At 43.5% G+C, this 24,119-nt stretch overlaps 1 protein-coding gene across 3 annotated transcripts in view; it reads right to left on the bottom strand.

Annotated features, from left to right (window-relative positions):
• Nucleotides 1–583: 583 nt before the first annotated feature.
• Fkbp15 (FKBP prolyl isomerase family member 15) overlaps nt 584–24,119 on the bottom strand; it is a 73,269-nt gene continuing 49,733 nt past the window's right edge. For all 3 annotated transcript variants that reach the window (XM_040757405.1, XM_040757403.1, XM_040757404.1), the window contains 9 exons: nt 15,604–15,775; nt 13,924–14,060; nt 8,368–8,523; nt 7,281–7,433; nt 6,318–6,425; nt 5,484–5,591; nt 4,093–4,823; nt 3,230–3,326; nt 584–1,182 (listed from right to left, as the gene is read on the bottom strand). In XM_040757405.1, the coding sequence (XP_040613339.1) occupies nt 1,105–1,182; nt 3,230–3,326; nt 4,093–4,823; nt 5,484–5,591; nt 6,318–6,425; nt 7,281–7,433; nt 8,368–8,523; nt 13,924–14,060; nt 15,604–15,775 (1,740 nt within the window). In that variant the 3' untranslated portion in view covers nt 584–1,104. The remainder of the gene's footprint in view (nt 1,183–3,229; nt 3,327–4,092; nt 4,824–5,483; nt 5,592–6,317; nt 6,426–7,280; nt 7,434–8,367; nt 8,524–13,923; nt 14,061–15,603; nt 15,776–24,119) is intronic.

Raw genomic sequence — 24,119 nt, 5'->3', positions numbered from 1 at the left:
GTCTTTCTCGAAGCTTCCTAGACGCAAATGTGGGAGACAGGCAAAAACCCTGCAGGGGCAATGGACAGATGCAGTGGAATTCAGGATGCAGTCTTGCAAACATTAAATCATGGAGCATTTTGTTAAAATTATTCCTTTTGAAAGCTGCCTGCATAGTCTTTGGAAGATCCTAGAATAAGTAAAAAGCCACTTATGTTTTCTCACTGCTCTTCTTTGCAGTAGTGTTGGCCAGAGGCTCATGGGCAATGGAAGAATCCCCCAGATATCATGAACAGTGGATATTACAGAGCCCCGCTTCCCTTCTCTGCATGGCTCGTTGGCCTGCAGTGTAGAACACAGAAACCAGTACATGGTAGGACTGGTTCTCCAATAACTATGATGCCCTGAGCCTTACGCAGCTGTGGTGACCTGCAACTGTAGTGTGTGACTCTGAAAGGCTTCAAGGTCAAGGTCAGGTGCCAACCAATACATCACAGTGCTTTTGTGCACATAACTGACCAAGTTACAACTCCCATCCTTATGATCCCAAGAAGGAGCATAACTGTCCTGGAAACCAAACTCAGTTTCTCTTCAAGGGTCCAAGTCAAGTTTTATTGTAGGCATTTATTTTAGTCTTGTTAATTCCAAATACTTATTGACCTCTTTTATAAAATTTAAGGCAGAGATAGAAGATACATGTTCCAGAGCTACAGGCTAGGCCAGCATGATTTCTCAGTTCTCCTTGGAGACCCCTCCCCAGGCTACAGGACCTGTTGCTGCAGCTCTGGTGAGCACTGGGAGAGCAGGAGGGCTTCACAGGTCAACTTGAGAATGAATAAAAAGAAAAGGCTTGGGAGAAATGGCAGGATGCTTGTGACTGGCTGCAGGTGACCTTCCCAGCCCTTCCTCCAAGGTAGGGCCACTCAATGAGTTCTGCAGACTCATGATCCTCTTCACCAGGTCAGGCAGGGCTCAGAGGGCAGCTATCTCAGATGTCTGAACCACTGTCCTCAGAATGTCCACCAGGACCTCACCTTGAGACTCACCTAGACCTGAGGCCAGCTGTGCAAAATCATGCTTACGAAAGGGCTGGGAGAGAAACCTGTGTGCCTGTTTCCTAGGTCTTCACCCCAGCCAATCAATGTCATCGTCATCGTCATCATCTCCAAAAAGGGGTGTTGGGGGCGGGTGGCCCTTCATGCTCTGACAAAACAGGAAAGAGAGGTCAGTCCTCACGTATCCCTGCCCAGGTAACTGCCTGCCTGTGAGGAGAAGTGGTCCAGTGGCTGTCCTGTCTCTGGCTGAAAAGGGAATGAACTGGAAGGACAGGCTTTGTGGCCAGAGAACTGATCCAGATGAAGCTGGGACAAGCAGGTATGGAGGGAAGCCATCTTTCAACAGAGACAAAAGACCAACTTTGCTTGTCTGATTTTGTAATTTATTTGTGAAGCAAGTATTGATTGGGCAGATATGCCAATTTACACATTTTGTGTGGAAAAAGTAGGTTCATTAAGGAGACATTGGAAAAGAGAAAGAAACAGAAGCAAAGGAGCCTGGGACAGGAGAGTAAGACATCTTACAAAAGCTCAGAAAAGTACAATCCCATTGGAAAGCCAGCTGTGGCCTGAGGTGGCCTGAGGAGAAACTCAGATGTGGATGTAGAGTCATGCCTAATCTACCGTGGAGGCTCCCAAGACATAAAGAAAGCCCACAAAGGCAGGGTCCATGCTCTCTTTAATGGGAGTGTGGGGTAAAGAACTCAAGGGCTCTAGGACCCCTAAGAGTCCCAACCAAAGGACAGGCTGTGTTACAGGTTCAAGTCCTTGGCTTAGTCCTGTCAGAGGTGCTGGAAACCTTTTCTGATGGGCCCAGTAAGAGGTCTCAGGGGACTAGAGGTCACCCTCAAAAGGGACAGTAGAACTCTGGCCCCTCCATCATTCTCTCCCTTCCTGACCATTAAGAGAATGCTTTTTCTCTACACACATCTTTGCCATAGGCCTAAGGGCAATGGAGTGAACCCATCGTGGACTAAAACCTCTGAAATGTTAAGCCAAAATACACAGTCTCTCTTTATACACTTGCTATATCCGGCATTTTGTGCCAGTAACAATGCTGGCTAACACAAGGAGCCACATAGGAGATTCTCCTACTCTTCTCATGATTTAAATTCTTGCCTTTCATCGGCTTGGCAGGGTGACAGCAGGACTTGAGACTACAGACAAGCACAATATATAACTATAGGATATATCAGTAGAAGGTTAAAACGAGAATGTGAAGTATTTTTCTGAATACCCAAGAAACAGATTATTAACCTGATGGAACCGGCAGTAATACTATCAACATTGCTCATCATCTGGGATACTCATCTTATTTTCTCTGCAGAATTTGTAGTTAGTATTCTCAAATGCAGCTGACTTTCTCAGGAAGGCAGACTAATGGGAAGAATGTACACCTTCTCTAAAGGCAGGCAGGCAGGCAAGAGGGAAGGGCTCTTTCTGATTTACCTGAGCCGGATTCCAGATGTCACTGCCTTCTGGCCAAAAGCAAAACTCACTGCAGATGGACAGTCAAGAAGGGCAACAGGCTTTGCCCATGCTCAACCACATAGTTCTCCCCTGGACTGACCCTAACTGACTGTCTCCTCCACACACATTTCATGACAGTGAAATTCCCATCACAGTCAAAATGGTCAAATATCAGATCATAAGCCAGGGCTCTAAACCTGGCTCTGTCAGCAGCTTCCTTTGTGGTCCCCAGCTCTCCTATCCCCTAACTTGAAGCTACACTATCAACACTGAGCCCATCTGCTTCTCAGGGTGTTAAGATGACAAAACAAGCAGCGGACTGGAGGTGGGCTAGGTGAGCAAAAGTTCTTAGAAACAAGTGGCCCAAAAGGAGTCCTATCTACCATCAGCTTCCTGCGAGTGACCTTCTAGCCTGTGTCTTTGTCTAGGGAGGAGGAGAGTCAGCAGGCTGATCTTCAGAATCCTTCCCACCTTCCCTCACTCCAAACGGGACTTGTTCCCCAAGGGACAGAGATTATGGTGCCCTTTAAGAGTAGAGTGGCAACTGGCCATCCCCACTCTGCTTAACAGAGCTGCCCACTCTGGGCCCCAAGCTCACTCCCACAGGGTCCTGTACACAGAGTCCAGGAAGCAGGCCACCAACAGACGCCTTCCTTCTTCTCTGAGCCTGCAGGGAGGAGCCCCCACACGGAATGAGGACTAAGCAGATCCTGAGGTTTCCTTACCACCTCATCTTCTTCCTCTTCCTTGGGCTGGACTTTGGGCTTCGGATCTGTCAGAGTTGCCCCTTTAAACAGCTCATCATCTTCATCTCCAGAGAGACTAAAGGAGAGTCAAGCCACAGATATGTTGCTGTTTCTGCCCAGATCACAGTGCCCACCAGCTACAAGGGTCATAGGCCCTGAAGTGAGGTCCACTCACCCAATTCACTTCCTACACTGTGCATCCAACTCTCCAAAGACCACACCCTGTCTGCCCCCCTCCAGTCTACACCCTGTGTCTGCCCCTCCAGTCTACAGCTAGCACAATCCCTAAAGCTAACAAATCAGACTCCACTACTCTTCCACTTAGATCCTTTTACCAGCTTCTCATTGTGCTTATATAAAATTCAAGCTTCAACAGTGACATAAAATAATCACTTATCTTGGCCCCTTCTTTATTTTCCACCTTGAGCTTTATCCCATTTGTCCCCTACTAGCTCCTTTTTGTGTTCAGCCCACCAGAGCACCTTTGTGTGTGCTCCTCTCTGCAATCTCTTCCTGCTGTCTGGATGACTCCGCACTTCTTGGATCACAGTTTAAATGCTGCCTTCTCAGAGGCGATCCCTAACCACCTATTTTAACCTCCTCAATACTAGTACAGGTTCCTTTTGTCAGCATACCCTTCACTGGCACAATATGTAAGTAAGTGTTTGTCTCCCCCACTAGACTATAAGCTCCTCAGACTCATAAGCCACACCTGCCTTGCCCAATACAGTTGCATGGTGCCTGCTACAGATGTTGATAAGGAAATGAGTGAGTACACCAGCCAGTATCACCTGTCAATCCCTCCCACAGACAGCCATCTTGTGCCTGCTCAGCATACACACCTGCTGTGCTGGGAGTCCTGGTTGTGTCTGAGGGATGTTTCTGCAGCTGCAGAAGCAAGCTCTGTGTCCAGCAATGCCTCAGGGGAACCAGAGCTACTGACACCCTCAATTTCTTTCAACTCAGGAGGCTGAGGTTCTCCTCCTGGACTTGCAGGGTCTAAGGCTGGTGGCTTGCCCTTCTCAGGGTCTGGTGTCAGTGACAATCTCCTGGAGTTTCCTTGCAGTGGGCCATCTGGGACTACTTCCCCGACATGTTCTCCCAATACATTGTCGGGCTGCACTGCTCTCTGACCATCAGCAAGTGGTTCCTCACACTCAGAGTCTATAGTTACAGGTCCTGGAGGTTTAGGTGGGATTGAAATTGGGGGGCCCAAGACTCTGGGGGATGGAATGCCAGCTGCCTCAGGTGGGAGGGAACTGTCTTTCATTTCTGAGGGTATCTCCGCTTCTGAGGACTCCTCTTTCCTTGTCTGTGTGCCATTCTGTGGCATGGGGAGAGCCTGTGGAGGCAGTGAGGTGGTCTCCTCTACCACCTCTTCAGACAGCACCTTAGCAGCCTCCTGTGTCTCCCCACTTGGGGGTGCTGGAGACAGCCCAGGAGTGGCGGGACCTGGCTGCTCCAAGGAAGGTCTCAAAGGCTTGCCTTCCTCCTCCTCCTCCTCCTCCTCCTCCTCACTGCTGTTCTCTCCTTGCTCCTCCTCCTGCTGGTCCAACAGCTGCAGAGTCACCATCTGTTCAAAAGCCAAGGAGGAGATGTGGACAGAAGTTTCTGTCCTGCCCAGTCCCACAGCTGTTTAGTCCCAAATAAACACACAGAGGCTTATATTGATTATAAACTGTTTGACTTACTGGTCAGGCTTCTTACTGATTAGCTCTCTCTAATTATTAACCCATTTATATTCAACTGTTTATATCTATGTGGTCTTGGCTAAATGGTGATACCCAGATCTCTTGCTTCTTCAGTAGTTACAAGGTGTCTTCCTAGCAACTTACTGTCTGTGTTCTTCTTCCCACAATTCTCTTAGTCTGGTAGCCCTGCCTTTACTTCCTGCCTGGCTATGTCATGCCTGGCCATTGGCTGAAACAGCTTTATTCATCAACCAATAGGAGAAATACATATTCACAGCACACAGAAGGACCTCCTGCATCAGGGAGATGAGCCCTGAAAAGAAGACAGTGTGCACTGACAGGTGGCACAACTGCCCCCTAGTTCCGATGACAGTGTTTCTCCCTGCCAGAAGAGGCTGGCCCCATCCATCTAGGCATCTGTCATTTCAGAGATCCCCATCACTGATGGATGGTCTTGAGTAACTTTTTAAGTATGTGTGCTTAGATGGTAATTAAACAAAATGCCCATTCCAAGGAACCAAATGACAGCTTTTTGACTATACCTTGATTGTATGCATGATGGTCCTGAGAATGGTCCTGCCATCGTAAGATTCTTCCAGCTCGAACTCTCCCCTCAATGACTGGAACACCTGGTTCATGATCTTCTTGACCTGTGCCAAGATAAAAAAGGCATGATACCAAAATCAAGTCATTAAGTGATACATTAAAATTACAGAGCTGGAGCCGGGCGGTGGTAGCCCACGCCTTTAATCCCAGCACTCGGGAGGCAGAGGCAGGTGGATCTCTGTGAGTTCGAGGCCGGGCTGGACCGACAGCCTCCAAAACAATACAGAGAAACCCTGTCTCGTAAAAATCAAAAAAAAATTAAAAAAAATAAAAAATTACAGAGCTGGAACTCTACAGAGGGACACAGATGGTCATGGATAGCTGGTGACACTAAGAAGTGCCACTGTGGAAAGAACAGTTTCAAAGAAGAATTTCCTGCCATGGGCACACAAGTGATGAGAGCATACGACTGCCCAAAGATCGTTTGCTGATATGATGTAACTCCAACTGTAAGTGCCACAGTCAGCTGTGTGGCCTTGACCACAGGGACTAGGGAATGCTGGACACTGGATGCAGCACCACCCTCCAGCTCTTCTCAGTAGTTTAGGGGTACTTTCCAGATCTGTCAAAGCTTCAGAGGAATAGAGTCTCTTTGGATTTGCCACCAAAGTGGCAGAGTCTAAAGAGTTAGTTTTTATGTCAGACAAGTGATAAATCAATAAGGCCAGAAAAGACAGCATCACATACAGGCCATGTTTTCTGAATACTTCATAAGCACACTCACTGCCTTGATATGACAGGCTTTGCTGCTTCTTTGAATGTCAGCTCACCTTCTCTGAGGGGTCAGCAGCAGCTCTAACTGCAGGTGCCTGGGACGACTTCTTCTTGTGTTCATTCTGTGCAGTGAAGGCCGCAACCTGTGCTTGGAGAGCTGAGCACTGCAAAATGAACAGACTAGGGCTGCGGCCTTGGGAACCCGGGTGACTGTGATAGTCAAGAGACACAAGAACCATTCTGGGCACAAGTCCTGACTGCAGCTAGGGCTGCTGGGCCTGGCCTTGGTCCTCACCCAGACCAGCTGACCCAAGTTGCTCAACTTCCTCAACAATCAACTCACTTCCTTTCCTCAAGGGCACTTGACTTGTTCCCAGTGAGGTGAAGAGAATAATGAAAGCAAGGGGCATGAACAAAGGCAGTGAAAACTACAAATACTCAGCAGTACTCACCTCCAAGTGAGCTCCAAAGGGCTTTAGCTGGGTAATTATGAAACTGCCCTTCAGACAAGGGCTGTCACAGCATGTCCCTAAGTCACTTTCCAGCTCTCTTTCACAGTAAGTAACCCACCATACCCCACACTCTACCCTTCTACCTTACCACAGTTACCTGTCCTTGGCTCTGCCCAGGTCACCTCCTTTGGGACTCTGTCCCAACTTTAGGCATGTCCTCTTCTAAGCGTCTCCAGACCACGTATCAGTTTCTTCTCTGTGATTATCGGATTCTTGAGAGCAGAGTTCTTTACATGCCCTTTCTCTAACACAGTGACTGGAGCCAAACTAAGGCCTAGTGAATACTCCCTTATAAATGAAGGGTAAAACAGCAGGAAACAAGGCTGTTTTGTCTTTTTCCAGGTCCCTGACCTGCCACCCTATGTAAGCACATGGAAGATAACTAACTGAAAATTACAAAGGTCTGGTGTGGTCTCTGTAAACACTGTCTAAGCTCAAAAGGCTGGCTGGACAGGCCTCCCACAGCCTGAAGGGTTATGTTACTAAACTGACTCAGGAAAGAACTACCTCATCCTGAAGGCGGGACAGCTTCTGCTGGTAGGCATCCCTCTGTGCGCAAACCTCCTGGTACTGCTGCAGGTGCTCGTCCTTCGCAGAGGCCAAGAGATGCTCACACTTTGCTTCCCATTGGCTCTGCAGCTCAGCCTGTGCGAGAGACAGCTACCAAGGGAAACAACAGTCGTGTGTAAGGGGTAGGTGTTGCGGGTTACAACAAAAGAAGCCCATTCTCCATAGACTTTAGAGAAAACAACCGTTGAAAAGATCTTCAGTATTTTGAAAGTGTCCTTTTATTCCTTCTTGGTCTCTATGTGAGTGACGCATGCACATGTACATGTATGTACGTTCACACTCATGTCAACACTCAGAGACTACACTCTCTGTGTTACTCCCTTGAGGCAGGGTCTTAGCTCCAGGTCCCCACGCTGCTGACTGTCACACTCCATGTCCCCACCCTGCTGACTGTCACACTCCAGGTCCCCACCCTGCTGACTGTCACAGCTCCAGGTCCCTACCCTGCTGACTGTCACAGCTCCAGGTCCCCACGCTGCTGACTGTCACAGCTCCAGGTCCCCACGCTGCTGACTGTCACAGCTCCAGGTCCCCACGCTGCTGACTGTCACAGCTCCAGGTCCCCACGCTGCTGACTGTCACAGCTCCAGGTCCCCACGCTGCTGACTGTCACAGCTCCAGGTCCCCACCCTGCTGACTGTCACAGCTCCAGGTCCCCACCCTGCTGACTGCCATATGAAATTTGCTTGCTTCTCTACCATTTTGCCTCTTGCCCTCCGCTTCCGAGAGATGGCCTTGGTGACCTGAGCCCCAGTAAACCTTTCTTTCTAGCCCTTTCTAGCCATGGAGCGGCTCAGTTTGGTGCAAACCATCTCCCTGCTCACTCAAACCCCAGTGTCAAAGTCAGTGTAAGTGCTCAGCACCGAGAGGGAGACGGCACTGGTTGTCAGGGTTTCCATGATTCTCCCGGTGTATATGAGCCATAAGAGACATCTTCCTAAGGGTAAGTGGAGGCTCCATGTTCTCTCTGTGTCCTTCACAGCCTTGTATTTCCAAGTGCCCATTACACCAAAGAGCCCATTACCTGCTCTGCAGCCACTTGGTCTGTGGACACTCGAGCCTTTTTCAAGAGCTGCCGGAGTCTGTCCAGTTCCTCCTGGTGTGACTTGCGGATCTCATCCATCTCCTCCTCCGCCTGGCAGCGCTCCTGAGCTGATTTCTTTTTCCTCTCTGAGAGGTTCTTAGGAACAAGAGAACCACCTTCAGCACCAGCTGAACAGTGTAGACAGGTGGCGGTCACTGACCTCAGTGGGTCATTTCTAAGAATGGTTCCTTGCTGTGGGATATTTGTACACTGTGTGAAGATGCATTGCTATGATTGGTACAATAAAAAGATGAATGGACAAAAATTAGGCAGGAGAGTATAGGTGGGACTTCCTGGCAGAGAGAACTCTGGGAAGAAGAAAGGCAGGGTCACCAGCCAGATGCAGAAGTAACAGGATGGGCAGTACAGAGATGAGGTAATGAGCCCCATGGAAGAATGTAGATTTTAAAATATGGGCTAATTTAAATTATAAGAACTATTTAGGAACAAGCCTAAGCTAAGGCTGAGCTTTTATAATTAACAGTAAGTCTTGGTGTCATTATTTGCAAGCTGCAATCCCAATGAGAAAGCACAACTACAAATGGCACCCAATATGAGGCCTGAAAAACTTGAAAGAAAAAAAAGTTCCAAGTTGGCTCACTGCTTTTGGCATACAGAGCTCTTTTAAGAGATCCTGCTGTGCTACTGAGCACTGGAGAAACCAGCACTAGGTACAAACGCCTGCCATAGACAGACTCAGCGAATTCATAGAGCTCTGGGCTGGTACCTGACAACATGAGGCCGGGCTCTCACAGAACTAAGGAGGATGAAGTCAGCCACCAGCACCACTCTGAGGCCTAGCATTTTAAGGTTTGGCTTACTCAGTCAGAAAATATTGCAGATGAACAGAAAGCCAGATACACACACACACACACACACACACACACACACACACACACACACACACACACAGAGTAAAAAGGTACAGTATGCTTTAAAAGGTGCTTAGGTGCTGAAAACAAAAAAGAATTTAAAAATATTAAAGTCTTTAAAGAAAGAGTAAAGTAATTCAAAAAATAAGTCAATAAGGATGAAAAATATTATAACACAGAGAGTTTGGACCTTATGAGGTTCTTTGCTAATTTTAAATTTTTGAATGCTAATGAAAAGAGAACAACACCTACTGAGAGACATTGGATTATGGAAGGGACTGCTGAATTAAACCAGCCTATATATTTTAAGGATGTCTTGGCTTCAGAATGAAAGTTGGGAAATGTGTTGCATTAGAGGAGAGAAAACTAAAAGCTATGGATTCCTTCAAAATTAACAAAGATCAGATTTGGTGGGGAAGACAGCCTGAAAATCTTGGCTACAGACATGAAGAAGAGAAAAAAAAAAAAAACAAGAAAACCTATAAGACAGGTGAATTATCTGCTGATCACTCTACATGGGAACAGCTCCCAGAATATTACATGCCATGAACAGGAGTTTGATTATATAGTCCAAACAGAATTATAAGGTTAACAGATACCTTTCACCTATTCAAACATACCCCCCCAAAAATCATCTTTAGCTTACTCGTGCACACTGCACATCCCATACTTGTGTTAATGCAGATATACATGTTACCTTTAAAAGTCTGTGTTTTTAGAGGAAAAAATGGACCAGAAATCAATAAAGACAAGTAACCTCTCAGAATGCCTCTATTGCAGTTTCCTAAAAAGTCTGTATTTAAAACAACTTCAAAGCTACTAGTTGAGATGATCCAGTCTCAACTCCAACTAAGAATTTTCAGATAAGCTCTATACTTTTCCACCACACAGAGACTGGACAACAAATGATACAGCTAGCGCTCCCAGGGCTTGACCATTATTTCAATGTTCTCAGGGCCCCCTAAGTATACTGCCACCCCCAGGACATCAGGAAGTAATTTTAAGAGCATGACGCCTACTCCCAAGAGGTGGAGTGGATGGTTTTTAGTTGTTCAGTGGATTATGGATGCTTATCATCATTTAAGGGGGTTGGTTGCAAACTAAACAAAGGATCTTATTCTGAAAAAAAAGGGAGATACAGCAATGATAGGATAAAAGGATAGATTATTAAATCTACTTTTAAACTAAAAAAGCAACCATTAATCTTAAAGATTTTACATTGGTATAGATTTCTGTATGTTGATACATATTTAAGGTTGAGAGACATAAAAGCTTAAGTTGGTTATCTATTAACAGTTTTGAGGTCTAAAAAGATATTTTGAGGATGGTAATACATGTTGGAAAATGGTTTAGGTATAAAACTTTAAATTGATCAAGACAGGATAGATAATAGAGTATTTTCTCTGAATATGTCAAATACAAATGGACTGGACATTGTGAAGATAAATTTTACCTGATAATTATTCTTATTGTATATAGTTTTACTATGTTAAAGTTAAGCCCTTTCCTTTTTATTTAGACAGAAGTGGGAAATGTGGGAAAGCTGAACACTGTGTGAAGATGTATTGGTGTAATAAAAAGCTGAATAACCAATAGCTAAGCAGGAGAGTATAGGCAGGACTTCCGGGCAGAGAGAACTCTGGGAAGAAGAAAGGCAGGGTCGCCAGCCAGATGAAGATGAAGCAGGATGAGCAGTATGGAGATGAGGTAACCAGCCTTGTGGAAAAATGTAGATTAAAAATATGGGTTAATTTAAGTTATAAGGCCTACTTAAGTAAACGCCTAAGCTGAGGCCAAGCTTTTATAATTAATAATAAGTCTCCATGTCATTATTTGCAGGCTGGATGTCTCAACGACAAAGTACTACAATAGTTCCTTTTTAAGCACCACCCCTTTTATATTTTGTATCCCTGATATTAGGTGAAATAAACTGTGACAAAGAAAAGGCAGGCAACAGATTTACTTCTGTTGTCTTAAGAGTTAGGGACAGCATAACTTTAGTGTAGATACACAAGGGCAGACACTCATATCTGGCTGGCTGGTGAGAAAATAAATGGACATAGTCTCTTTGGATGGTTACACTTTAAAATGCTTCTTAAGATGCATGCATCCAGAAATGCTAATTTGTAAATTCTAGTCAAAGATTGTAAGCATAGTCACTGTGATAGTGTCTGCAATAAGGAAAGCTGAAAACAGCCCAAGATCAGAAGGAATTGCTTTAAAAAGCACAACAAAATGAAAGAGGGCCTGGGAAGATGGCTCAGTGGGTAACTCACTCGCCACGTGAGTGTGAGGACCTGAGTTCAGACTTGGTCTCAGCACTCCTATGGCAAGAGGGAAAGTAGAGACAGGAGCATCTTCAGAAACTCACAGGCCGGCTAGGGAACAAGAGTCTATCTCAAACAAGGTGGGAGGCAAGGACTAACACTAAGCTTGTCCTCTGACTTGTGTGTGTGTGTGTGTGTGTGTGTGTGTGTGTGTGTGTGTGTGTGTACGCTTCTGCTCTCATGACCTCTCCCTGCCTACTTCCACACCGCATGCACACACTTTAAAGTGGTAAAAACAAAGAAGAGAAAAACATTTTATATGTTTACACATAAAACCCATGTAAACACAGACCAGGATTGACCCCCAAAAAGAATAAATTTAGAGGGTCACCGAAATTTCAGTAACAGTTTGTTCTTTTCATATTAAACACTCTAGAGCAAACAAAAAGATAGCAACGTTCCTGCTTTGTCCGAAGGGGTGATTACCCTGATATTAAAATGTTAATCATTGAAATTTAAAATAACATAAAATGCAAAAATAGCAGGCAGAGAAGTAGGTTGAAGAGACAGCGCAGCAGTAAAGAAAGCTTCCGAAGGACCAGATTTTGGGCCCAGCCATGTTGGGTGGCGTACAACAACTTGTAACTACAGCTCCACGGGATCTGATGCACGCTTTTGGTTTTCTAGGTCACCACACATACACACACCCACACACAAAATAATAATAATAAAATTTTGGGAAGCAGGTTTTTACTATGTATCCTTAGTTGATGTAGAGCTCATTATGTAGACCAGACTAGCTTTGAACTCACACAGATCCACTGGTCTCTGCCTCCTGAGTGGTGTGATTAAAACATATACTATTACACCCAGCTGTTTTGCTAGGTTTTTTTGGGGGGGGACAGGATCTCATTATATAGTCTTGGCTGGTCTAGAATTCATTATGTAAGACCAATTTGGCCTTAAACTCACAGAGATAGATCTACCTGCCTCTGCCTGCCTCCAGAGTCCTGGGATTAAAGGCATGCGTCATTATGCCTGGTAAGTCTTCAAAAAATAAGAATAAATTTTAAAAAGTATCAAGATGGAAAAATATTAGTAATGTTTATGGCTGACAAAGGATTAATGCTCTTAATATTTCAATAGGAAGGAAGATACAGGACTCCAAAAGAGAATTCACAAGAAAAATATAAATAGGTATGAAATATATGAAAGCTTTATTACTAATAAGAATACATAGCTGCTAGGCATGATAGCACACACCTTTAATCCCAGAACTCAGGAGGCAGGGACAGCAGTTAGAGGTTAGCCTGGTCTACATAGCTCCAGGACCATATAGAAAGACCCTGTCTGAAAAACAAAAACAAACAAACAAAAAGCTATTCAGTCTGTGGAGGTCCACAGCAGTTTGAAATGAGAATCTAGAAACATAAGTATCCATTGACCTAGCATAGGACAGCCGCACAGTGGCTACCGTGCAGTAATGAGTATAGTGCCCTATAATCCCAGTACTGTTTAGACAAGTATGTATAAGGGGATATGCAATATTTTATGCATACAGAACGTAACCTGGAAGGTTCATGTGCTGTTTACAGTTCTTATTAACAGCCCTTACAATGAGAGAAGGAATTAAAAACAACATTTTATGCTTTTCTGTATTGTTTACACTTTCCCTAATATACTTATATTTATGCACTTTCCCTAATACATTCATACTATAAAAAAATTAAGGGGTGTAGATCAGGGTTAGGAGATGCAGGCATGCTGCATCCCAAGGCTTTGGTGCAGGTGCTAAGCCAAGCCGACACCAGAGCAGTCCAAAGCACCCTAGGAGTACACAAGGCCCTGGGCGTTGAGCGCTGGAGTGGGGTGGTGTGAGTAGCTGCCTGCAGTAAGGACTTCCGAATAATGAGGTATTTGCTGGCCTACTTGGGTTATGGGGGCCCAGATGCCTGGGTCACCACAGCTATCACCAGTAAACGCTAGGCTGAGTACAATCAGAACAGGAACCAAGCATTTAATGAAGACAATCTCAAATGTATCCTCATGGACTCAGAGGGAGGGCCATGTATGTATGCCAAGGAGACTGTAGGCTCTGGAGGACTCAAGGCGCAGCAGGCCCGGACAATTGGTACAGTGCCTGGAGGACCCCTCATCCAAGTAGAGTGATGGAGCTCAACTCAGGAAAGGGATGGTGGGTGGAAGGAACAGGGCCCTGGAACACCTTACTGGGCTGAGTACAGGAAGGTGCGACTTTTGCCTTTTCTGAATAAATTTCAACTCTTAAAGAAAACTGTGTATTAATCAGCTATGCCTGGTCACTTGGCTCCAAGAGGAACCTGGCTTTTGGAACTTACCTTTTCCAGGGACTCCTTCTCAGCTCGGAGGTCAGTCAGTTCTTCCTCCAGGGATGTCACCTTGAGCTCCAGCTGTCTCCGGCTTTGCTTTTCACTTTTGAATTTGGATTGTGTCTGCTCAGAGGCTTCTCGGAGCTCTAGGACAGAGGAGCAGGGAGACATGACTGTAAAACCAGAGAGGCAGTGGCACCATAGCGTTCCAGAGCTCTTCAAAGCTGTATGCTCTCAATCCTACCACATGAGCCTCCCTGACCTGCAATAAGGATGAGCAAGCCCTACACTTACTCTACAAGGGTAACTTGTATATGCATATACCTCCTTGCACACACGCGAAGTGTGAGAGAATGGTCTCTGCATAGTCACACCACCTTTAACCCTGACCACTCACATAGTTCTATTCACACTGCCGTGGCACCACATGGGGTGTCATTGCTGAGTAGAGCTCAGGTCCCTTCTCAGTTCCTGGGTAAGACCCTCAGCTTTCTTGGTAACTAAGACATTTGGCATCCCTTCTCAAATAAGACTGGGGAGGGAGTTATCATTTAATCTAGTATACTAAAACTTGTTTGAAAACTGACTCTTGAAGTAATTGTCACAAAGAACTATCAAAGGGAAGCTGAAGTGAGAGAGCTACATGACACTCAAAAACTGTTCAATGTTTGTCTGAGGCGGGTCAGCTGCTGCTCTGTCACAGAAAGACTGCTCTTCAAGGAGTTGCCTTCCCCATGCTCTCAGTACTTCTGAGCTTTCTCTCAGACAGCGAACTTCGCCTCCATCCACTCAGCTGCCACTGCCTCTGTCCCTGCCCACTGGTCCCAGCTGCCTCCCATACAGGTTTCTCTATACCAAGACAACACGAACCAATGTGCTGACATTCACAAGCTTCTACCTAATCAGCATGCCTCAGTCACTCACCCTGTGCCAACACTGAAGTAACCCTCATATGGAGGAAGGATTTACAAAGAGTAAATCACAGTCCTTACCCTGCAGGTATTCCAGAGGGAAGAAGACACTTGTAAATGATGCTTATGGAAGGCTATTTTAGTCGTCAGAATAATACACCAAGAGAAGAGACACAGGGCTTTAAAGGAGAGATCAAATGGTCTAGAGACGTGTGCAAGAGGCAGGTTTTCGGAGGACTGGAGGCACTACTGGTGGTAAGTACACCAAGGGATGCTATATCAGTCTAAACACAGAGTCTAAACACAGAGAGTCTAAACACAGAGAGTCTAAGCACAGAGAGTCTAAACACAGAGAGTCTAAACACAGAGAGTCTAAGCACAGAGAGTCTAAACACAGAGAGTCTAAACACAGAGAGTCTAAGCACAGAGAGTCTAAACACAGAGAGTCTAAGCACAGAGAATGGGATGAAAAGTGAACCAGGAAGAGCGGCAGCAGGATGGCTGCTACAGAGCAGGAGAGGACGGGGCCTTGAGTCCAAGCTGGACTAAGTAACAACCTCAAAGAGAAACGGTGTGACTTGTCAATTACATCGGACTGGGGGAGAGGGTGTCTTCCTGTTCTTTATGTAAAACAGTCAATAGTTTCCTACCAGTCCTCGAGGCTTGATGCTTCAGGAGAATCATGAACGTTATGCCGAAGGAACTGACAGTAAGAAAGCCATTTAACTCCTTAAGCTTAAATGGCAGTCATGCTGGACACTGTCCCCTGAGAACTTACCTGAGAGGTCGGCCTGGAGCCTGGTGACCTGGCCCCTGAGTAGATCTGTCTCCTTCAGGCTCTCTGTCAGCTGCACTTGCAGCTCCATCTCCTTCTTCTGGTGAGCCGTCACTTTCAGCTGCAGGTGAGACACCCGTGCAGTGGCTGCTGCTAACTCTTCTGTCACCTTGACCTGAACAGTAACAAGGGGAGACAGCACTTTAGACACAAGCAATCTAAGTGCTAATTCAACCTCATGTGACACTAGGCTGATGCTATCGGTAGACAAGAAGGGAGAAAAGGACACCTTCCACCTGCACTGAGCTAAAATCAAGCCTTGAAAATGTGCCAGGGCTCACGATTGAATTCTATTGCAGAAATATGTTCTTAGGAACTATTACATTACATAAGTCAGGTATAGAAGTACACACATGTAATCCGATCCCTTGGGAGGATGAGACAGGAGGACAAGGAGTTCCAGACAAGACTAGATTATATAACACGACCATTTCAAAAGCAAATAAACAGAGAAAAAAGTACTATAGGAGATGACAAAAAGTATGTTACAAGGCTGTTCAATGAAGCATGAAGTTGTAACAGAAAGCAAAATTAACATAAAACATTGAAAAGATTTAAGCAAGCAAAGTAGGAAATACTCATCCTGTATGCTATCAAAATTATATTTGAAAAAGAATACTCAACAGCATGGAATACAGCTAGAACCTACTTCTAGATGAAGAATATAAGGAGATTATCAAAAAGCATGTTAAATATTATTCTGTTTTTATAAAATGATCTATGTGTAAAGGAATGAACTTGTATTTTCATCAATGCTAATCTAGATAGAAACTGAGTGCTTCCTACTTTCTTCTTGCTGACTGGATTATACTTTACATGAGTCTTTTAAAAAGTTGTTTCACAAAGTATTCTTTAAAATGATAATATTCTGTTGCTCAAAAGAATGTTTAAGTATTTAAAAAGCAAATAGTGAGAACCTTTCATGCTATACAGTTCTGCCTTGCCTCATATTGATAATCACATAGAAATATTTTTTTCAGGAACTAGCAAGATGGCTCAGTGGGTAAGACTACCAAGATTGACAACCAGAGTTTGATTTCCAGGACTCACCTGGCGGAAAGAGAAAATCGATACTGGAAAATTGACCTCCACATGTGTACTGTAGCAAATACATGCCCACACACATATAAGAACACAAAATAAATAAATAAAAATGTAACAAGTCATATTTAACTTCCTATTTATATAAATGGATTATATACATACTGAATCTTCACACCTTCCAGATAAAACAGCAGATAAGCTATATATTCTTCAGTAGTATATATGGGTTCTCTCCCCTCCCTCTTTTCTTAAAATTTACATCATATTGTACCATGTGGATATGACACAGTTTATTTTGTACTGTAGCAAACATGGATTGTTTCTGGCCTTTCTCATTACATCAAGGAGCATCTTAGATCCTTTGTATGCAATGATCCCCTTTGTAGGCAAGAGCCATTTAGAATATTCTTCTTTAATTAATCTTTTTATTTAAATTAAAAACAATCTTACTTTACATACCAATCCCAGTTCCCTCTCCCTCCCGTCCTGCCACTCCCATTTAGAATATTCTTAGGTACAGAACTGCTATATCAAAGGAAATCCATGTACAATTTTATGTATCGCTGGTTTTCCTGCATCAGCTAGTTTAATATTTCATCACCCATTGCCAAAATTCTAATCAAGCTGACTTTCTAACATTTCTGTGATGGAACTTATGATGAAGGTGAAATGACTTAAGACTATCAGGTGGTAATCTGAACACTAATGATGATGACAACAATGGTTATAAGGATAGTCAAGAAAAGGCCAGGTACTGCATCCTTTTCTTTGGACTGTATTGCTTCCCATAACACACAAAGGCAGACACCAGGAAAGGCAGTGTGGGGTTGCTGTGTGGGTAACCAGGTTTGTGTCTGGGGTTGGGCTGACTCCCTCATGTTCTGATACTGCTACCATGATCCCCTCTCCACTTTACAGTTGTCTACCTCTCTTATTGTTTGTAGCTTCTTATGGTATTCACTATGCACACCTGTTTAGCAGTATTTCTTCCTAGGGCAGGGGATGTATCTCAGTAGTGGAACACTCGCCAAGCATGTACTAGGTCCTAGTATCACATGGTCCTTGCCTTATCCCCAAGCATTTATCAACTGTCTAGCTTCCATTTAAAGTCTGGTATTTTGACTCTCCTAACAGTGAGGGAAATGAAACAAACGTGTATATGAACTAAAAATAAATAGGCCATGAATTTGAGAGTACATGTGACCTTATTTATTGCCAAGCAGTGGTGGCACACACCTTTAATGCCAGCACTCGGGAGGCAGAGGCAGGTGGATCTTTGAGTTCAAGGTCAGCCTGGTCTACAGAGTGAGTTCCAGGACAGACTCCAAAGCTACACAGAGAAACAAAACAAAGATAGTTTTTATCTAGAACCTCCAGAGTAGGCTCCGGCTTCCTCACATGGAATGAAGACCAAAGCTCCCTTGCTGTTCTGCTTCACAAAGCCCATGAAAACTGAACTAACATAGAACTCAGACAGCTTGCACCTCCGTAGAGCCTACAGAGCTCACTAATTACAGCAGAGCCCCTCACAAGACCTGAAGACCTCCAAAAGGACACAGTAGGGGACACTCAAAAGTTCTTCCCCACACTTTCTTTTAAAGTAATGTCTCACCATTTACCCCAAACTGGCCTCAAATTAATGATCTTCTTACCTGAGTGCTAGGATTACAGGGATGTGCTACCATGACTAGCTTCAAAGTTGTTTTTGTATCATATCCTATCTAGAAAGGCCTACTACAGAAGCATAAAAATAATCTCACTCAAACAGCAACATATTAACCATGGTTATCTTTGAGTGGAAGCATTACCGGTGACTTAAGTGTTATGGGATTTTTTTTTTGTTATTTTATTGGAATGAACAGATCAAACTATTTTTTTCTTTTATCATTTTTTATTTTAATTTTAAATAGCTTGTTTTACATGTCAATTCCAGTTCCCTCTCCCTCCCCTCCTCCCGCACTCCCCTTCTCCCGAAGCCTCCCACCCTATTGCCAAATCCTTCCACATAGGGGATATCTAGAGTCTGTCATTTCACTCTGGGTAGGGTCCAGGCACTCCCCTAAGAGTCCAGGCTGAGAGAGCATCCCTCTTTGTACTATGGGCACACGATGACTGTTTGTATTCCAGGGATAGACACTGATCCACAGCTCAGGGCCCCAGGCCTTCTCACTGACACTCACATTTGGGGGGGTCCAGATCAGTCCCATGCTGGCCTCCCCGCTGTCAGGGAGCTCTCCCCTGTTCAGATCAGCTGTCTCTGCTGGTTTTGCCAGCCCATTCTTTGCCAATTTGCTCATCATTTCTCTCTCTGTCACTGGGTTCCTTGGGTTCAGTTCAGTTCAGTGATTAATTGTGTGTTTGCCTCTGCTTCCATTAATCACTGGATGAAAGCTCCCGGATGGTTATAGACATCAAGTTCATTATCAGGAATGGGCATTCGAGGTGGTCTCTCCACTATTGCTTAGCTTACCAATTGGTGTTATCCCTTTAGATCACTCGAGGTCACTCTGGTGCCTGATCTGTCTTCTAACCTATGATTCCTTCTTCCCCCTATTCTACCCCCCACTCAACTTCCTGTTACCCCATGACCTACTCTCTCTTCCTCTTCTCCCCCTCTCTTCTTCCCAGCTCCCACTCCCCCCCACCCCTCACCGTGTTCCTCATCCATTCAGAGGAACTTGTCTCAATCATCTTCTCTTGGGTACTATGCATATATGCATATCTTTTAGGTTCTTTCCTGTTTCCCAGACTCTATCAGTGGAAGTGCAGACTGGCACTATCCTGATCCATGTCTAAAATCCATATATGAGTGAGTACATACCATGTTTGTCTTTTTGCGACTGGGTTACCTCACTCAGGATGGTTTCTTCCAGTGCTATCCATTTACCTGCGAATTTCAAGATTCCATTGTTTTTTTTTCTGCGGAGTAATACTCCATTGTGTAAATATACCACATTTTCTCTATCCACTCTTCAGTTGAGGGGCATCTAGGTTGCTTCCAGGTTCTGGCTATTACAAATAATGCTGCTATGAACATAGTGGAGTAGATGCCCTTGTTGTATGAATTTGCCTCATTTGGATATAAGCCTAAGAGTGGAATTGCTGGGTCTTGTGGTAGATTAATTCCCATTTTCCTGAGGAATCTCCATACTGATTTCCAAAGAGGCTGTACGAGTTGGCACTCCCACCAGCAGTGGAGGAGTGTTCCCCTCTCTCCACATCTTCTCCAGCATAAATTGTCTTCGGTGTTTTTGATTTTAGCCATTCTGACAGGAGTAAGATGGTATCTCAGAGTTGTTTTGATTTGCATTTCCCTGATGGCTAAGGATGTTGAGCACTTTCTTAAGTGTCTCTTGGCCATTTTAACCTGCTCTATTGAGAATTCTCTATTTAGTTCTGTACCCCACCTTTTAATTGGATCCTTTGGTGTTTTGGAGACTTGTTTCTTGAGATCTTTGTAAATTTTGGAGATTAGCCCTCTGTCAGATGTAGGGTTAGTGAATATCTTTTCCCATTCTGTGGACTGCCTTTTTGTCTTGTTGACTGTGTCCTTTGCCTTACAGAAGCTTTTTAGTTTCAGGAGGTCCCATTTGTTAATTGTCGATCTCAGTGTCTGTGCCACTGGTGTTATGTTTAGGAAGTGGTCTCCTGTACCAACTCGTTGAAGAGTATCTCCCACTTTCTTTTCTAAAAGTTTCAGTGTGCTGGATTTATGTTGAGATCTTTGATCCATTTGGACTTAAGTTTTGTACAAGGCGATAAACATGGATCTATCTGCAGTCTTCTGCATACCAGTACCCAGTTATGCCAGCACCATTTGTTGAAGATGCTTTCTTTTTTCCATTGTACAGTTTTAGCTTCTTTGTCAAAAATCAAGTGTTCATAGGTGTGTGGGTTAAAATTAGGGCATTCGATTCGGTTCCATTGGTCTACCTGCCTATTTTTGTGCCAATATCAAGCTGTTTTCAGGACTATAGCTCTATAATAGAGCTTGAAGTCATGTATGGTGATGCCTCCTGAAGTTCCTTTATTGTATAGGGTTGTTTTGGCTATCCTGGGCCTTTTGTTTTTCCATATAAAGTTGATTAATGTTCTTTCCAGGTCCTTGAAGAATTGTGATGGAATTTTGATAGGGATTGCATTGAATCTGTAGACTGCTTTTGGCAAGATTGCCATTTTTATTATGTTGATCCTACCAATCCAAGAGCATGGGAGATCTTTCCATTTTCTGGTATCTTCCTTGATTTCTTTCTTTAAAGACACAAAGTTCTTGATATACAGGTCTTTCACTTCCTTGGTTAGCATTATCCCCAGATATTTGATGTTGTTTTTGGCTATTGTAAAGGGTGATGTTTCTCTGATTTCTTTCTCAGTCACTTCATCATCTGTATATAATAGGGCCACTGATTTTTTTGAGTTTACCTTGTATCCTGCCACATTGCTGAAGGTGTTTATCAGCTCTAGGAGTAACCTTGCGGAGTTTTTTGGGACACTTATGTAAACTATCATATCATCTTCAAATAGTGAAAGTTTGACTTCTTCTTTTCCTATTTGTATCCCCTTTATCTCCTTTTGTTGTCTTATTGCTGTAGCTAGAACTTCAAGTACAATATTGAAGAGATATGAAGAGAGTGGACAGCCTTGTTTTGTTCCTGATTTTAGAGGAATTGCTTTGAGTTTCTCTCCATTTAATTTGATGTTAGCTGTTGGTTTACTATATATTGCTTTTATTATATTCAGGTACGTTCCTGTTATCCCTGATCTCTCTAGGACCTTTATCATGAAGGGGTGCTGGATTTTGTCAAAGGCTTTTTCAGCATCTAGTGAGATGATCATGTGGCTTTTCTTTTGCAGTTTGTTAATATGGTGGATTACACTGATACATTTTCTAATGTTGAACCATCCTGCATTCCTGGGATGAAGCCTACTTGATCATGGTGGATGATTTTTCTGATGTGTTCTTGAATCCGGTTTGTGAGTATTTTATTGAGTATTTTTGCATCGATGTTCATGAGGGAAATTGGTCTATAGTTCTCTTTCTTAGTTGTGCCTTTGTGTGGCTTGGGTATCAAGGTAATTGTAGCCTCGTAAAAAGAGTTTGGCAGTGTGCCTCCTGCTTCTATTGTGTGGAATACTTTGAAGAGTATGGGAATTAGCTCTTCTTTGAATTTCTGGTAGAATTCTGCACTGAAGCCATCTGGGCCTGGGCTTTTTTTGGTTGGGAGACTTTTGATGACTGCTTCTATTTCATTAGGGGTTATAGGTCTGTTTAGATTGTTTATCTGTTCTTGATTTAGTTTTGGGAAGTGATATCTATCCAGAAAATTGTCCATTTCCTTTAAATTTTCGAATTTTGTGGAGTACAGATTTTTCAAAGTATGCCCTGATGATTCTCTGGATTTCCTCCGAGTCCGTTGTTATGTCCCCTTTTTCATTCCTGAGTTTGTTAATTAGCATGCTCTCTCTCTCTGTCTTTTGGTTAGTTTGGACAGAGGTTTGTCTATTTTGTTGATTTTCTCAAAGAACCAACTCTTTGTTTCATTGATTCTTCTCAGTGTTTTCCTGGTTTCTACTTGATTGATTTCAGCCCTCAATTTGATTATTTCCTGGTGTCTGCTCCTCCTGGGTGAGTTTGCTTCTTTTTGTTCTAGAACATTCAGCTGTGCTATTAATTCTCTAGTATGACTGTTCTCCAGTTTTTTCATGTGGGCACTTAGTGCTATAAACTTTCCTCTCAGCACTGCTTTCAAAGTGTCCCATAAGTTTGTGTATGTTGTGTCTTCATTCTCATTGAAATCGAGGAAGTCTTTAATTTCTTTTTTTTATTCCTTCCTTTACCCAGGGATGGTGTAGTTGTGCATTGTTCAATCTCCATGAGTTTGTAGGGTTTCTGTGATTTGTGTTATTGTTGAATAACATGTTAATGCATGGTGGTCTGATAAGATACAGGGGGTTATTCCAATTTTTTTTTGTATCTGTGGAGATTTGCCAAGTTTCCTATTATGTGGTCAATTTTAGAGAAGGTTCCATGTGGTGCCGAGAAGAAGGTATATCCCTTTGTATTTGGGTGGAATGTTCTATAGATGTCTGTTAAACCCAGTTGGGTCATAACTTCTATTAGTTCTTTTGTTTCTTTGTTAAGTTTCTGTCTGGAGGTCGTGTCTAGCGGTGAGAGCGGAGTGTTGAAGTCTCCTACTATTAGTGTGTGAGATTTTATGTGCATTTTGAGCTTTAGTAATGTTTCTTTCACGAATGTAGGTGCCTTTGTATTTGGGGCGTAGATGTTTAAAATTGAGACTTCATCTTGATGTACTTTTCCTTTGATGAATATGAAGTGTCCTTCTTCATCTCTTTTGACTGATTTTAATTTGAAGTCTAATTTGTTGGATATTAGGATTGCTACACCCGCTTGTTTCTTGGAACCATTTGATTGGAAGATCTTTTCCCAACCCTTTACTCTGAGATAACATCTGTCTTTGATGTTGAGATGTGTTTCTTGTATGCAGCAGAAGGAAGGGTTCTGTCTTCGTATCCATTCTGCTAGTCTGTGTCTTTTTATAGGCAAGTTGAGGCTGTTGACATTGAGGGATATTAATGACCATTGATTGATGATTCTTGTTTGTGCTTGATTTATTGGTAGTGAAGTTATTTTGTGTAGTTTCTCCTCCCTTTTTCTTTTGGTGTTTTGTAAAGTGGGATTATATATTGCCTGTGTCTTTGTGAATGTAGTTATCTTCCTTGGATCTAGGTTTTCATTCTAGCACTTTCTGTAGAGCTGGATTCGTGGATACGTATTGTTTAAATCTGGCTTTGTCGTGGAATATTTTGTTTTCTCCATCTATGGTAATTGAGAGCTTTGCTGGATATAGTAGTCTGGGCTGGCATCCTTGTTCCCTTAACGTTTGTAGGACATCTGTCCAGGATCTTCTGGCTTTCATCATTTCCATTGAGAAGTCAGGTGTAATTCGGATAGGTCTGCCTTTGTAAGTTAAATGGCCCTTTTCTTTAGCTGCTCTTAATATTTTCTCTTTATTCTGTAGGTTTGATGTTTTGATTATTATATGGCGAGGTGACTTCTTTCTCTGGTCCAGCCTATTTGGTGTTCTGAAAGATTCTTGTATTTTCATAGGCATATCTTTCCTTAGGTTAGGGAAGTTTTCTTCTATGATTTTGTTGAATATGTTTTCTGTACCTTTGAGTTGTATTTCTTCGCCTTCTTCTATACCTATTATTCTCAGGTTTGGCTTCTTCACGGTGTCCCATATTTCCTGGATATTTTGTGTTAAGGATTCGTTGGTTTTGAGATTTTCTTTGGTTGATGACTCTATATCCTCTAATGAGTCTTCAACACCTGAGATTCTCTCTTCTATCTCTTGTAGTCTATTGGTGATACTTGCATCTGTAGTTCCTGATCG

The sequence above is a fragment of the Mesocricetus auratus genome, unplaced genomic scaffold (genome assembly GCF_017639785.1).
Source record: "Mesocricetus auratus isolate SY011 unplaced genomic scaffold, BCM_Maur_2.0 Super-Scaffold_100014, whole genome shotgun sequence".
NCBI classification, from domain to species: Eukaryota; Metazoa; Chordata; class Mammalia; order Rodentia; family Cricetidae; genus Mesocricetus; species Mesocricetus auratus.
This window is presented reverse-complemented; position numbering and strand designations above follow the sequence as displayed.